The sequence below is a fragment of the Eubalaena glacialis genome, chromosome 5 (assembly GCF_028564815.1).
Source record: "Eubalaena glacialis isolate mEubGla1 chromosome 5, mEubGla1.1.hap2.+ XY, whole genome shotgun sequence".
In the NCBI taxonomy this organism is placed as follows: domain Eukaryota; kingdom Metazoa; phylum Chordata; class Mammalia; order Artiodactyla; family Balaenidae; genus Eubalaena; species Eubalaena glacialis.
In genome coordinates this window covers 63207985-63225613 of record NC_083720.1, presented here as the reverse complement: position 1 = coordinate 63225613, position 17629 = coordinate 63207985, and the positions used below count along the sequence as shown (strand labels likewise).

At 35.8% G+C, this 17629-nt stretch overlaps 1 protein-coding gene across 1 annotated transcript in view; it reads left to right on the top strand.

Annotated features, from left to right (window-relative positions):
* The window catches only part of ARAP2 (ArfGAP with RhoGAP domain, ankyrin repeat and PH domain 2), a 192414-nt gene that overhangs the window by 58336 nt on the left and 116449 nt on the right, over positions 1-17629 (top strand). The window contains exons 9-11 of the mRNA XM_061191308.1: positions 10256-10371; positions 13220-13419; positions 16615-16700. Of these exons, the coding sequence (XP_061047291.1) occupies positions 10256-10371; positions 13220-13419; positions 16615-16700 (402 nt within the window). The remainder of the gene's footprint in view (positions 1-10255; positions 10372-13219; positions 13420-16614; positions 16701-17629) is intronic.

The following is a 17629-nucleotide window of genomic DNA, read 5'->3' as shown; positions in this document are numbered from 1 at the left end:
AACATGAACTTATTTTGTGATAAATTATAATGGGTTACGATAAAATGAAATATAAATGCTGACATTTTTCATAACAGAAGATAGAGACAGCAACTCAAAACAAACAGTAGTTTCAAAAAAATTAACTATAGATCTTTATCCAAGGCATCCTCTGAACTTCAGTGTGGATTTATTAATTACATTTTTAAGGATAAGATTTCTTAGCCAATTAACTGTGGAAGGCATCATTGAGCACTGTTGGTATATTAATAACGTGGAGAGTTAGCATATTCCTCAAGAAGGGTGGTGATGTACAGCTTAATAATGTGTATGAATTGAATATGAACATTTTCAGTCTGTGAAGGTGCTTAAAACTTAAAAAAAAATTGGAATAAGGTTAAAAATGCAAAATTTGCATGTATCAGAATGGAAGTTACTCTGCCAAATTAATTGAGGTATTCATTTTTTACTTGCACAGACCTGATGGACTTCCAATTACTAGTTTCATTATTTACATTAGCTAGATTGTCTGGGTTTATGTTATCCTCTAAAAGTATATGTTTTTAAAGTTTTATTGATACTTTCTGGTTAGCAAAAAATTATAAGAAATTCTTGCTTTAATAATAATTGAGCATGAAGAGCATAATAATGACCACCATATGTTGGGTACCAGGTACTGTGCTAATTCATTTATAAACATTCCCTTTTAATCTTCCACACAAATGTAGGAGGAAGATATTCTCATCCATGTTTTATAGATGAGGAGAATGGCAATTAAGTAACTTGTTTAAGGATTACAGTTCATCCTGCAGAGTTTAATTTAAAACAAGAACTTTATAACTCTAAGCCTAGCTTCTTAGCCACTATATCAAAGTGTCTTTTTAAAGTGTATGTTGAAAAGAAAATTTCTGGCTTGTGACCTTTTAGAAATAGACTAAGAATTCTTTCCTTGAATAACTTAGTTGCCTAGGAGGTTCAGAGTGTGCATTCAGTAAACATTGTATACCATGTCAGGCACTCTAAAAATGATGTGTTTACTGAGGAGAACACAGTCTCACCTTCCAGGAGGAAAAGTCAGACAAGTCAGCATTTATGGTGGATGGTGAGCTCAGTGCTTTATTAGACTTGTGCAGAAGTTACAGAGAAGGGCAAAAAGGGCATCTAATGAAGTCTGGGAATTAGAAACACTTCCATATACAACTAATCAATATTATCTCCCTAAAAATTAAAGCATTTATGCTGGACCCCTCCTCATCTTTTGAGAAGTAAACCTATGTTTGATGAATGTATATTTCAGGTCTGTTTTCAATGCTTTAACATGCCCGTATGTGCACCCTTAAAAAGTGCATACTATTGTTTGTATATGTGGTCTTAAAAAAAAAAATTGCATCGTATTATATAGAGCCAGGTCTTAAGGCACTTGGTCTTGAGTCAAGTCTTAAGGAATTAGTTGGCTCAAGACCAGATGGATAAATTAAGGAAGGCCCTTCATGTTTATGCCCTGACATACCATTCCAGTTTCATCTATTTTTACGTCCTTGTATATGTCTTTCTCTCCAGAGGAAAGTTGCTCATGGGTTTTCTTACGTGGTTGAGCAGACTGTGGAAAGAACTTGGGTGACAGGCTAAATAAGGAGTCCTTCTGAATACAGAGGGCTTTAAGCTAGTGTTTTAGGAAAAACACTAAAAGATAGTAAGATAGTTAGATGTAACTTCTAAAAGTTTTATACGCACAACACATGAAGTAATCTTATGGTTTTTTTAAATGATAGAAAAAAAAACTAATCGTAAAAATGTAAGAGGTGTTAGATTTGAATCTCTGTATCTTAATTTGTATTGCATCTAATTTAAGTCCAAGAATCAAAGCTTAGTTTAAAAAACATTAAAATAGTGATTTTTATTGCCCACATAACTTACAGTATAAATAAAATAAAAAATAAAACTGACCTACATCCCCCTCACATATGAACTATTTTCATTTTTCTTGCCTCTATTTATACATAGTTTTACTAATTTACTTTGGAAGTTCCTCCAGAGGAAGTAAACAAACAGTGGATAGAGGTGGAAGGGTAACTGCTACAGCATGTGTTGAAGAGTTATTAAAATGGAAGATTGGAAGCTTATTTAGAGCAAAGAATATTGGACTGGGCTGTAGCCGTTCTGGGTTTTCCTTCTTGCTCTGCTACTGATTGGCTCAGATAATTAAGCTAATCTCTTTTGGTTTGAATGGCATACTGTGAAGAAGAGAGTTGGATTACTATCTCTAAGGCCATTATTTAAGTTGCATGTTAAAATTCCAGATATCTGGGCTCATTCCAGACCCATTGACTTATTTCTGGGGACAGGGGTTTGAATCTGTATTCCTATAAAAAAGCATCCCAGGTGACTCAGTGACTGCTGATGCAAAAACCATACACAGTAAATCACTGCTTTATGGGTTTTTCTTCTTTAAAAATGATAAGCATCCAGCTAAAGAAACGAGATATTTCTGGAGATGGAAAATGTGTAAAGATCTCCTGTGACAGCACTGAGTGCTGCTTTTAGTTCATCATCCCTAATCTTGGGGTTGCTATACCTCTTTTTGAGGTTAACTTTCACTTGGAAGTGTGTCTTTTTCCTGATCAAACACTTTGAAATGTGCAAATGTTTAAGGGGAAATTTAAGAAAATCATTTTTTAGTGGTAATAACTTTTTAAATAGTTTTGAAAAACTATTACTAATAACTTGTGTATGGTTCTAAACTATAGCTACTGTTTTGGGGTTTTTTCCTACAATCTCAATTTTTATATAAAATTTAAAATTTTCAGCTTATAAATTATATGATAACTGCTTAATTCCTTTTTCTGCATACAAACTTTTGTTACCAGAGCGTGATCTATTGGAAAAATTAAAACTCCTTTTGCAAAATCGGCATACAGGAAAGGGTTTGAAAAACAATTTGAAAATATTATTTCCCATAAGTTCCCTTAACTCTGTGTGTATGTCTGGAAATTTACTCTAACTTTGTGGATTATTGTTTATCTTTTCTAGTGCTTTTCCTCTACTTCCAATAGGTGTCCTTAATATTCCATGTCAAGCATCCATACAGATATATTTGCAGTAATTCTTTCATTTTTTTCTGGATCTATCCCTTCTACTGAATCAAGAACTTATATTTTCTAAGTTAAAATAGCTATTAGAATAGACTATCATAACTATGGTCTTATTTTTGAAATTCTTTATTTTTTAAGAAAAGTGGCATGATAACAGCAAGGAAGATGCCAATCTGCACGTTCTCATCAACAGTACGCTGCCAGGTCTAAACTCTATGCAATTAACATGGACTTTTCATTTTCTCAGTTGCTCAGTTCAAAGATTTACTTGTTTTAAATCTCTTTCTTTCCCTTTCATTTATTAGCGGATTGTTGAAACTAACTTGAAGTAGCTTCTGAGTAGGAGAAATGCCTTAGGGAATGTTAGAGTTTTTTGTTTTTTGTTTTTTTGTTTTTCCAGATGGGCTGTAAGAGGCAGAATAGAACTATGAAGAGATATGTAAAAACATTTGTTAGAGAGGAAGATGGCAAAGTAAAAATAGATACTAAAATTCTTTACCTAATTGCTCAGTTGAAAAACACTGTGGTGCTATTATATAAATTAAATGTTATCCCTTTAAATGCTTACACCATCTCACAACCCACTCCCCATGTGTTTAATTTTTGCATATTTTCTTCTGTTCCTTGTTTCTGCTTATGTTTATATGCCTGCAATATATTATAATTATGACAGTTTTTCCACATTGTTACTTCAACTCTGTATAAAATGAGTTGTGTAATAGAGTTTGATTACAGTTCACTGTGTTTCTGTATTTATTCATCTGTTTTACAGAAGTTTATTGGGTACCTCTTCATTCCTGGGTGCTGCTCCAGGCACTAGGGGCTCACTGGTAACCCACAAGGTCCCTGCTCTTTAGGATCTTACCTTCTGATGGGGTAACACATCGTGATAAATAAATGAGATTTCTGAGAGCCTTCTGTTTGTAGCCTTTTCTTTCTTTTAGATTTGCTTTTTGGACAAGAATTCCTATGACCCTTTTCTAAAGAATTGTTTATATTTAAAATTCTGTTAGGTACATGAATAGGTACCAGTTTGATTTTAACTTGAAAACTGTTATAATTTTTATATTCCCAAATTAAGGCTGTGACAATTTACTTTATTCACTGTTGTGCCCTTAGGAGTTCCAGGCAAGTAGCTGACACTCAGTAAACATTTGTAGAATGAAATGGTTGAATTAATAGTCATTAACAGCTGTTTTCATGACTAGAGAGTTTATATTTGAAAAAAATTTTTCTTTTAATATTATTTTCTTCTTTACGAATTCTCTTTTCATTTTTTCCTATTTATTTACTGGAATTATATTGTCACTTCTGACAATTTCTTTAAGCTCTTCATATAATATAGATATTTATCTTCATGTCATATTTTCTGCAACTGTTTTTCTAAGCTGTTGCTTATTTTTCACTTTTCAGTTAATTTTTATTTACTTATTTATTTATTTTTGGCTGTGTTGGGTCTTTGTTGCTGTGTGCGGGCTTCTCATTGTCGTGGCTTATCTTGTTGCGGAGCACGGGTTCTAGGTGCGCAGGCTTCAGTAGTTGTGGCATGTGGGCTCAGTAGTTGTGGCTTGCTGGCTCTAGAGCTCAGGCTCAGTAGTTGTGGCACACGGGCTTACTTGCTCCTGCATGTGGGATCTTCCCGGGCCAGGGCTCGAACCCGTGTCCCTTGCATTGGCAGGCAGATTCTTAACCACTGCACCACCAGGGAAGCCTTTTTAGTTAATTTTTGTTGCATAGAAATTTTGTTTATAGAAATAAATTGTGTGTTTTTTTCCATTTCAAAGTTAATAGACTTTCTGTATTCTGAAAAATAATTATTTTTATACATTTATTTATCTTGAAATGATGTGGGTGTAGTATATAGGCCAGTATTTTTAAAATTTTAGATAGGTAATGAAATATGAACATACCCTCAGGTATATATATGTAGTGTTATATATATGGTACAGCTACTTGAACGGAATTTCTGCAAATAGATATGAGGTGAATTTAAGATAATTGACTTTGGTTTCCATTTGTTATGTTGTCCTGACAGCCAGTCTCCCATCTTTTCCTGATGAGTTTTTGAATATCATGTTAATATTAGGGAATTCATTACAACCAGATGTCTTGCTTGGTGGGTTTGTATATCCATTTAATGATAATTGTGGCATTGAGGCTTTAACTACATTCACTTGGTTAAATATTCTCAAATCGGGGTATAGCAAGAGACTCATTCCCCCAACATAATGTTCCCTCGTGTCTGGCATGGGAATGAAACTCTAACAGAATTTAAATAGACCTCATAGGGCTCTGGCTTGTGTGGTGCAGAAAGAAGCAGCAGGACGGAGGTGGTGGCCTGCTGTTTCTCTGGTTCTATATCTGGCCAAACTCTGCATCTGGTGTTTCCCTGGAAATCTGGTGCCAATGTTATACAGTGCCACATCTGTTTCCCACAAATGTCTAAGCACCTAGTTCTTAAATTCCTGGCATGGAAACCTGGCATCTGGTGTTTCCAAAAATAGGTTTGAGATTTCAGCGAATTTGGGGTTAACAAACCCTTCTTTAATTTTTCTGTTTAGGAATCAAACTGTTGTTTTCCTCTTTCACTTTGTAGTTTTAAAAGGTAGTTTGAGCCAGGTTCTGTTGCTACGCATTTGTACAAATAACCCATTTCAGTGTCGTGGTAAATATTTGCCATTAATTCTAATCTGAATGTTGAATATGGAATCATTGGTGTGGATACTTTCAGTCACTGTAAATAAAATGGATATATTCTCATTGAAGACAAATTCTGTATTTAGAACCCTCAAATCAGGAGACTGTCTGGATGTATCAGACCCCCAACGTGTATTTCTTTATTCAGTTTTTATAGCAATGCTATATAAGGTAGATAGTACTATCTTTTCATAAATGAGGAAATGGAGGTCTAGATGAATTAAGGACCTTGCCAGTAGTCATACAGCCAGTAAATGGATCAGCCAAGATTCTCCCCCAGTTCTGACTCTTGGTGCCCACATCATCATTATCACCTTTGCAACATCAGACCTGCTCTGCCAAGTGTGGCCATTCATGCTCTTTGAGATCCTACATTGTATGACAGCAAATTAACTGTAAAATATAGTTTACTCCAGAATCTGTTTTTAGCTTTATGCTTTCTGTAACAATATATTTCTACCTATTGAATTTCTATGCTATTGTTTTTTTTCAATGCAGTTTATAGGGTTTTAAAGGTTGAAGTCTGGCATGTTACCGACTCATGCCTATTTTCCAAAATGAGAATAGTGCTCACAATCAGATTGTAGTTAATGGGTAATTTAGTTTTAATTTTCTTGAAAGTTTAACACTCACATTCTATCCCATTTTACAAAATTTATATATGCCTGCTAGTTATTTTTAAGCATGCATTTTCTTGTAATTAACTTTTTAATAGGTAATATGTTCGGTTGCCTTCACATTCAAGAGGTATAAAATAACAATAATAATAACAATTAGTTAACTGGGAGTAGATAGCACGTTTTGCGCCAGGCATTCTTCTAAGCATTTTTTATGTGTTAATCCTCACACACTGATGCAATAGGTACTACTGTTAGCCCCATTTTGCAAACAAGTGAACTGAAGCAAGAGAGGTACGCTTGATCAAGCTGGTTTGGATTTTGTTGTTTGCCCAGTCAAGTGTCACCTCCTTTGGAAAAAATACGAACACAGCTCTCTCTTGTCTGGGTTGGATTCAGTGCTTACCCTACAGCCATGGATCATTTTTTTTTTTTTTTTGCACTTATTACAATTCTCTCTCATTCCCTCCTTAGACTCTAAGCTTTCCCGAGGTGAGTACCCTGTCTTATGCTTTTGTGCAGACCCATGACTTTGCACATTTCTGGCAGTTGCTAGGTACTTACCAAACACGGTTTTGCCAGGACAAATGTTTTCATTTAAAAATGGCTGTATCTGCTCTGCCTTCTTCGCAGAATTGTTAAGAAAATCAAATAAGAGTTCATAGCTGTTTTTAAGCTTCAGAGCACTGCACTAACAGATATTAAATCAGTTATGGAGTGTATATGCTTAATGAAGACCAATGCTTTTAAAGCCTTTGGACATTAGCAGAAGGGTTGGAATCCAGGACAAATAGGTTCTTGACAATCCAATGTGTCACTGTGTTCTGACCAGCCTATTTTTAACTACTAGTCTTAATAATTTCAAATGGTTTTTGTATAATCTGACTGCATGCTTTTTTTTTGCTCTGCAGAAGGCAGAGAGAAATGTTTGTATCCTGATATTTAAGTGCTGTAGACTCATACTGTCTAGATTCTACAACTGGTTCTGCTGTCTAATTCATTGTTTCTCAGTATTTGCTACATATGAGAATCATATGCTGGTAGTTTTGTTTTGCCTTTTTTTAACTGAAAATCCTTAGGCAAGCCCTCTGATTCATGGGATCAGAATCTCAGGGTGGGAGGAAGAGATCAACACAGGTAATTTTGATGAGCATCTAGGAATGAGATATGTTCTAAACATGTTCTAAAGACTGTGTGAAAAGATGGCTTAATGTCATCACAAATATTTTTAGTAAGAAATGCAGTTGTTTCATATTTAATAGCTTTCAAGAGCTCTGACATTTATTTTGTTATTCTGCTGTACATTTTACAGTCCATTTGTGCCGGTGAGTTCAGTGGATACTCTAATTACTCAAAACCATATGGCCATGGCAAGCAGCTGATAAATGGGTTACAGTTTCTTTCCAGGCTAAAAAATCATCTTTGCCTTGCTTGGGAGAAATCTGGGGCCTTGAGCCAACCCTCACTTGTTTTATTTTTAACAGAAGTCGCAGCTTTATATGTAGATACTTCACGACTTGCTTGTCGAAATGAGGCACCATCTCTTCAGGCTGGAGCCTTGATGAGGCTCATCAGTTTCCATCCAAGGTTGTCAGTCTTACCATCTGCTAGTCTGATGGTCTAAGTCTGTATCTCCGCCTTTAGTAACACACAGTACCTGCAGGCCAGGCCCCCATCAGAGAATAATAAGCGGGAGTAGTCTGATAGCCAGGTCTTGTCAAAAGCTGCATCACAGAGAATTGTTTGAAGAAGATGCAGCCTGACTGTTTTATTCTAGAGGTACCCCCATATCAAGCTGAGCCATCAGAAAGCTGTTTCTAAAATATCTTACCTGGCTACCCCTACTTTATTTTCTGATTTATAAAAGAGAGTTTGAATTTCTAATCACATGCCCTGGGAGTTTCTCCAATAGTTACATTATCTAGCAGGAGCATTGGTATAGATAACTGAGAATCTGTTTTCTTTAATTTGATAATTATAAGTTTAACTCTATACCAATATGCTAAAACTTATTAAAATGGGGCAGATTGGAAAAGTTTGATTCCCCTCTCCATATAGTACTGTTTTTTGTTAGGTGGGCTTATGATACAAAGTGGAAGTATATCACCTTCTAAATATTTCACAACACCTAGCACGTCTCTGCATCATTTATATTCCTGACTCAATTTCTGGCTTGTTTCTCCGAACAAAATGAACCATTGTCCTTTCATCAGAAAAAATCATACTCAGTTTACAGATGGGTCATTTCTTCATTCTAACTAAAAACTTGTACATTTAAAAAAATATGAATTGGAACTTTTCTGCAGTTTGTGAATGGAAACCCACTACGAATGGGGGAGATTTGTTATAATGTTGTTTTATTCCACTTATTTTATCAACCAGGAATGTGTTAGTATCAGATGACAAAAACCTGAAGGACAGTTTAAATAGACAGGCATTTGTTTTAACAAATCTCTTGCTAATGCCATCAGAGAACAAGATTCTTCCTATTTTTTTTTCCTCACTCTGGCATCCTTACAGTACAAGAATTTGTCCTCAGGCTTTTCATCTCAAGGATGCTTACATTCTAAAATGGCTTTGTGCTTCTAGATGTTGTTTCCTGAGAAGATGGAAAGGCAAGGAATGAAAGTCTTTTCTTCGAAGATTTGTCTCTCCACCTCCCTCCTCTTGCCCCCCAGGCCAGGAATTATTTATATTTTATTGACCATAAGTATGACATACGTTCACTCCTAGCTGCAAGGGAGATGGGAAAATAGTACTTTTGCTTTTAGCTTGTACAACAGGAGAGACAAAGAGAAGACCTGTGAATAGTTTCTTTCACGGTCTCTGCCAGAAGTGTCCTTCCTGAAAGTGGACCAATATTTTTTGCAGTCGTCTTTAGTATGGCTACTTTTTCCTAGTCATAATTTAATTTAGGAATTCAGAGCACATTTAATCTGAACCTGTTCACATAGATAATTCATTTTTCGAGGTACAGATTAATTGTATTTTTAAGGTGTGAGATGGTTTGATAAATCAAATTCCAGAACCCTTATGGCTAGATAATATATTGCAAACTTTAATGCTTTTAGAAGGCAGACTTTGTAGCCTTTTGAACAGTTTCTAATTTTGGTAGATCAAGCTGAAAATAGTGGCTGTAGATGCTGAACCAATGGCAGTTTTAATACGAAAATAGCATTACAGGAGCTTTTAAAGAATCTAATTGAAGGAAGAAGAAAGTAATGAAATATTGGAAATGAGATAAAATTGTAATATAAGTAATGCTTTTGGTTGAGAGCAAATGAGGAAAATAATGTGACAGAGCAGAGGTAACAACGTACAGCAGGACAAAGAGTGAGCAGTCAGCTGGCTTGGGTTTCAGTCCCTTTCTACCATGTACAGCCAACCAGCCGCACTTTCCGCGTCATTTTACCTTTTTGAGCCTCGGTTTTCCCTTCTTTTTATCTAAATAGTAATTATACCAACCTCACAGTATCATCTGGCTCCCCCAACTGGAAAACGGCTGGGCACATGGTAAGGGTTAGTTCACTGTTTGTTCCCTTTACTAAATGGCTAAAGGTGAAAAAGTGCCTAACTGTTAACAGGAAGGCATATGTAGTTCAAGATCTATGTCCTGGTCAACTTATGTTTCATGTGAAAAGACCCTTGCTTTATTAATAGCCTGTCAAGCTTCAAATGCTATCGTGTTACCATGTATTGAAAGTGACTATCTAAAATAAAACCACTCTCCATCCATTTTTAATGAATTAATTCCATCTTTATATGTTGTAGTAAAATTTGATGAGGTTTATTAAGTTTTAGAGAATATAAATGTACTTTCAAAGTCCATATTTTTGTTTCCTTATAATTTTTTGTTTTTCTCCAAACTAGGATTTTAAGAGTGGACTTGGTATTACCATAATTCCTATGAATGTAGCAAATGTAAAGCAAGTGGACCGAACTGTGAAACAGTCTTTTGAAATAATCACTCCCTATAGGAGTTTTAGGTAAGTTATATTTAAACATTTTTTGTTTGTACTACTACAGGAAAGCTTGAGTGATCCCCTTTTACATTGCCAGTGGTGATTTCACTTCTTATAAGACACTTAATAAAATTATGTTCTTACTTTTTCATATTGTATAATTTATTAGCCAGTATATAAAAATGTGCCAATAGGCACGTGAAAAGATGCTCAATATCACTGATTATTAGAGGTACACAAATCAAAACTACAGTAGGTATCACCTCACACCAGTCAGAATGGTCATCATTAAAAAGTCTACAAATAATAAATGCTGGAGAGGGTGTGGAGAAAAGGGAACCCTCCTGCACTGTCGTGGGAATGTAAATTGGTGCAGCCACTATGGAAAAGAGCATGGAAGTTCCTTAAAAAACTAAAAATAGAGTTACCACATGATCCTACAATCTCACTCCTGGGCATATATCTGGAGAAAACTCTAATTTGAAAAGATACATGCACCCCAGTGTTCACTGCAGCACTATTTACAATAACCAAGACATGGAAGCAACCTAAATGTCCATGGACAGATGAGTGGGTAAAGAAGATGTGGTATATATATACAATGGAATATTACTCAGCCATAAAAATAATGAAATGTTGCCATTTGCAGCAACCTAGATGGACCTAGAGATTATCATACTAAGTGAAGACAGACAAAGACAAATATCATATGATATCGCTTATATGTGGAATCTTAAAAAAATGATACAAATGAACTTACTTACAAAACAGAAACAGACTCACAGACATAGAAGACAGACTTATGGTTACCAAAGGGGATGGTGGGGAGGTAAATTAGGAATTTGGGATTAACATATACACACTACTATATACAGAATGGATAAACAACAAGTACCTACTGTATAGCACAGGAAACTATATTCAAGTACCTACGGTATAGCACAGGAAACTATATTCAATATTTTGTAATAACTTATAATGGAAAAAAATATGAAAAAAAAATATAGATATATATAAAACTGAATCACTCTGCTGTACACCTGAAACAAAGAAAAAAATTATGTTTTTACTTTTTCATATCGTGTAATTTATTATCCAGTGTATAATAACACCTTGCAAAAGTGATTTGAATAATCATACAACCTGAAAGATACTAACATCATGAGATTTGTGTAGTTTCTTTTCGTAATACCTCTTTTTCTTAGAAGGCTTGGTGATTTTTGATCCACAAATATGTGAAAAATTACTTTATTTTGAAGGTATAAAATAAAAAGAGATATTACATTGTCTTTAAGCTATATTGTTATTTTGCCTCTTTTAGCCTAACCAAATACAGTCTGTCCTTTAAGAACAATCCCTAATTACAGTTGCTCCATGATTTCCTAAAAGGAACCTCAGCTCAAAATGTTGCTGAATTTAATGGATCTCATAGCACGTATGATCAAATATCTTAGCATTTTGATACATGTCTTGTATTATGACACTCTGGTAATTGCTTTATTATGACAGTGAAACAGAAAACTTAATGTGTATTCTTAATATGTGTTAATAATCTGTAATGACTCTCTGGGTGCACCACTCTCCCAGCACCTCAAGGTGTTCATCACCATGAAAGCTCTTCGAACCCTGTGGTTTGGGGGATTTTATGGAGGTTTCATTTCATAGGCAAGATTGATGAAATCCTGGGCCATTGGTGATTAACTCCATCAGCCTCTCTCTCCTTCCCAGAGGTCACGGGGTAGGGCTGGTTGAAAGTTCCAAGTCTCTAGTCACACCTTGGTCTTCTGCTGACCAGCTCCCATCCTGAAGCTGTCTAGCCTTCAGCCACAAGCTATCTCATTAGCGTATGAAGGACTTTTATCACTCAGGGTATTCCAGGGGTTTGGGGAACTATATACCAGGAACCAGGGACTAAGATCAAATATCTATTTTCCATTGTACCATATGGGCTCTGACCAATCTCTATAGAGAAGCAGAAACCACTAAGGAATTTATAAATATTATAGTGATGATGGAACCATGAAGTGATTCAAAAAATATAATCCATGTAGGCCACTCAATTTCTTTATAGATTATGTAGAAAATGTTAATCCTCTGTTGTTTTCATTGTATCTCAAAGCAGTTTCATCTTCAGAACAGAAAATTTCAGTGTAAAGCATCATTTTGTGGGTCATTGACTGAGTTTGGAGCACTATATGTAGCACATTTTCTGGCACATTATGAGTACTCGGTAAATATTTCTTGAAAGAGTGAACTGATGTTTTAATGTTTTATTCCTTCACTCAGGCACCCAGTAAACACTAAGAATTACATGGCTAAAAATGAGTTAGAATTCTGTTAGAATAGTAATCACTTAAAACTTTTTCGATTTCTCAGTTTCTTAAAGCCATCTGGACATTCTTCTATTTTAAAAACAAGAATCTGTTTTTAAGACAAAAAAATCAAAATTTCTCGTGGGTGTTTTTGATAACTTAGTTTCAGACTATGGCATATTTTCTTGGCAAAATAAGCCAATAGTCCTGAAACTCTGCCAGGCTCTTATTGATTATTATGTAACCACTGCTTAGGAAGCATGACTTCTCTTTTAAGCTTTTGACCTAACAAGGTGATTTTTATATCCTGGTCAGAAAAATGTGTATGTTAATTTTGGTTCAAGATAGGTAAACAAGGTCATAAGCAATGTGGAAAGTTAAAGGAAAAAAAATAGATTTCTCAATGAGATGATTTTTAACAGAAAAGACTCCAGCCGCCTGGAAGGCATATTTTTCAGCAGCTGTTTAATTTATGAGTGAAATGAATATGCAAACTGAACATACTGCTTAATTGGCCTTTACAAGGGAGATCGATAATGCAGAAACGTTAATTGTTTCAGCTTTACAGCCGAGTCTGAAAAAGAGAAACAAGAGTGGATTGAAGCTGTGCAGCAATCGATAGCAGAAACTCTCTCTGATTATGAAGTAGCTGAGAAGATTTGGTTCAATGAGTCCAACAGGAGCTGTGCAGATTGTAAAGCCCCAAATCCTGACTGGGCATCCATCAATCTCTGTGTTGTCATCTGTAAGAAGTGTGCAGGTAATTAGTGATAAGTTATGCGCATTACTGCTTGGTGGCAGATTGGCACTGAATGTTCTTTAGTGTCGTATATACTGTGTCCCAGCTAATGGCTATGAAAAATAAAAACAGAGAAAACTTATTACATTTAAATCAAATTTAGAAATATCATTCTAAACTTCTCTTATGCATGACTTAGATATAAAAATTGATTTTTAAGCATGTAATCATTTTTTTGTGCCTACTGGCCCATGTATGGATTTTAAAAAGACAATGCTGAAATTTTTAGGTTTTGGATGAATGTGTTTCAGAATGCACCCTGAACACGCTTGCTCTTCATATGATTTGTCCCTTTTTCCTCAGTCATATTTTGTAAGATCTATTTTTCACATCAATCTGCTCTGCGCTCTAATCTTGGTTCACCAGATCTGGTATCTCTTATAATGAGAATTTTTATATAGAAGCATTTTCCAGGTGTATTGAAGTTTATGAAAGTAACCAGTACTGTGACTCATTTTCGTCTTGTGACCTTATACCTTACAAACTATTTGACAGCTCCTTGTATTTGGGAGGTAAGACAGCTGTCCAAGTGAGTAGAGGGAATGGACCCTAGCTTAGGTATGCGACCGTGGAGGTCTTGGAAAAAGTTAGCTACAACCTAAACATTCCTTCAGCTTTTCAGCTCTACCAGGTACTGTGCTGGTCCTGGGAATTAAAATGATCTGTAAGACAAGACATGACATTTCCTGCACAAATATATAAATAGTAATTGCAATAGAGTGTGATAAGGGCAGGAATAGAGTTGAGCACAGGTTTCATTGAGAGAATGCAGAGGAAGAGCACCTCAGAGCAAAGATAGGACAGCTGCTTCAAGCCCTTCAGACTTTTCTAGAGCTCTGTGCTACCACATTTCTCATCACACTGAGGTAGATGTCCTCATGAGCTAATCACCTACATCAATAGCAACAATAAAAAGCATCATTTAACCCTCCTTGACTTTGTATTTTTTCCTAACCTCTTCTCCTCTCCAGTCTCATTGGAAGAGATAGCGTTTGTGTTGTCTAAGGCTGCTCTGTCTACGTATGTTCTCTTCCTTTCCTCTCTTCTCAGGATCCTCACCCTGTCACTTATTCACTCTCTGTGTAAGTACAGTTGGTCCTCCATATTCACGGTTCTACATCAAACAACTGGGGATCAAAAATATTTGAAAAAAAAAATTTACAGGAAGTTCAAAAAAGCAAAATTTGAATTTGCATGTACCAGCAACTATTACATAACATTTTATTGTATTAGGTATTAAAAGTAATCTAGACATGAATTAAAGTATACAAGGATGTGTGTGGGTTATATGCAGATACTATGGCCATTTTATACAAGAGATTTGAGCATCCTCGGATTTTGGTATCTGTGGGTGGTCCTGGTACCAATCCGAGATACCGAGGGGCAACTGTATTCAACTATGGTTTATTTGGTTCAGCATATAAACTTGCATAATTCTGTTAACACCAGCTTTCTGAAAACTTACTATTCTCTTACGTGTCATTCTCTGTTCCTTTTTCCTTTCATAAACAAGATACTTTCAAGTGTAGTGGTCTGCACAGGTTTTCTTCATTTCTTTAACTTCCTAGTGTATCATCAGCATCCTGTAATCAGTCTTCGTTTCTCTCACCTCCAGTAAAAATATTTTACCAGTGTATTTTACCTCTCAGTTTCTGTGTGGTCAGTTCCTATCTTCACTGCCTTCTCTGCAGTATTTGACACTCTTGACCAATCTGTCTCTCAGTGACTTTCCATCCTCCCACAACTTCCGACACACCATTTCCTCTTAGTGTGCTCTTACTACTCTGGTCATCCTTTTCCAGGTTACTTTTCCTTTGCCTGCTCCTAAAATATGTGTGTTCCCTTGGATTATATCCTAAGCTGTCTTTCACTCTGATGTTCCTGAGTGAGGTTGTCATTTGAATTCAATACTCATTTTTAAGCAGGGGATTCTCACTCTGTTGGAAACTCTACTCTTATAGCTCCTGCTAGATTCTCAACTTGGATTTGCCCAAGATACCTCAAAATTAACATGATAAAATGGAGCTCTCATTGCTGCCCAGCTCATTACATTAAACTGTATATTCTCCTATATTCCAAATCTTGGTCAGAAGCAATACTATCTACCCTGCACTGAAGCCTAAACCTTGAGAGACCCTCTTGACCCTTCCTCTTTCCTTAAAGCCCACCAGGTCCCATCAGTTTTATCTTCTGAATATCTCTAAATCTGTTCTCCACATTGTTTCTTTTCCTGCTGCCTCAACTCAGATTCTTTCCTAGGCTACTCCAGCATCCCTTCTTCCTGCATGCTTTCGAGCTTGACTCCTTTTGGTATTGCCTTTCTGTGGTCTCCATAAGTGCAAACCTATGCAGATTCTTGCCATGGAAATTCTAGGGCTTTGTGCTCTGAGTAGTTTCCTTCTCAAAGAATGGAGGAAAGGAACCTATGTAATGTAGAGAGAGGAATGAGAGGAATGAGCTTTCTCATGCGCATTAGGCAAAAGGTCCTTAAGATCAAGGATGATGTCTTATATACCTTTTTTCTATCTCAGCTTAGAAAGAGTCTGACATACACCTGAATGCCCAGTAATGGCTGAATGATGATTTATACAGCAGAATTAAATTGATTATGATAGAATGCTGGGCATTCTCTTCCAGGCATAATAGTAGAATAAAGAATCGACTTTAGATTTTTAAGTAGGCATTTATTACAGTTGTAGCTAGTTTTTTTTAAGAGTAAAGGGATGATATCTGTATTCACTCACATATGTATAATTTACACAGACCCATTATAAAATGTTTTCAGTGACCTACAATTTCTAGTTAATTACCAATGAAAAAAATATATATATACGTATATACACATACATACATGCACACATACATGCATACACACGCACACATATACACACATGTACATGTATACACACTTTTTAAAAGTGTAATTTTATACCAGTACAGGGTGGTGATGGTGATTTCTGTTATCTTCATTGTGGTTGGTTATGATTCCTGTATGATTACCACCACTACTGTAGGGTGGAAAGTAGGTATTGGTTTAAGTTCAAAAGATATATTAATCCACACATACCTATACACGTACATATACACTTTTCTTTTTAAAGGTAAAATACGTTTACATACAAACTCAAATAGAAATCAATTGTTTTTTGACTTCAGGGCAACATAGATCTTTAGGACCAAAAGATTCCAAGGTTAGAAGTCTGAAAATGGATGCCAGCATTTGGAGCAATGAACTCATTGAGGTGAGTCCGACTTGACTGTGGTGGTGGTCAGCAGAGGTCCAGGAGGAGGTGTGCAGTGGGATGGTGTGGTTGCTTTAAGAGCTCTCTGATCAAGTTCTCACCACATTATAAAAATGGCTTATAGCCTGTTTGATAGTAGTAACTTTCTACTTTAACTTTCCGAATGCTTCCTAAATGAGACAGTTATTTTAAGAATAAAAAATACAAGGAGCTTTAATAGTAATAACTACTCTTAAAGGCTTGGCAGCTTTTTCTTAAGCCAGAATTGACTTTCTTTCTTTTTAACCCAGCATGGATAAAATATCAGAAAAGTGAATGAAAACATTTGGCAAAATCGACTATTCTTTATCTTGGCCATGCTCTGTCACTAACTGAGATCATGTCTAACTTGCTGTCTCCTGTATCCATTCTCTGCTCAGGTGTCTGTACCACTCTCAACCACGTTAGCCCACCTACTCAGCCATTTTAAATGAATCTGTCTCAATGTGAGCTACCTTCAAAAAGTAATATATATACTACCAAATGTAAAATAGATAGCTAGTGGGAAGCAGCCGCATAGCACAGGGAGATCAGCTCCGTGCTTTGTGACCACCTAGAGGGGTGGGATAGGGAGGGAGGGAAGGAGGGAGACGCAAGAGGGAGGGGATATGGGGATATACGTATATGTATAGCTGATTTACTTTGTTATAAAGCAGAAACTAACACACCATTGAAAAGCAATTATACTCCAATAAAGATGTTAAAAAAAAAAAGTAATAATGCTTTTGCTGCAATTTGCGTTGCTTGCAGTTTCTTTTCTAGCTAATCTTTTACCATTATTACAAGCAGCTAGACTATTTAAAATAGAAATAGTATCTGCTTTCACACTCCATCTTCTGGAAAAAGTTGGGTCTTGTATTTTGCATATTTTATACCAAGCTATGCTTTAA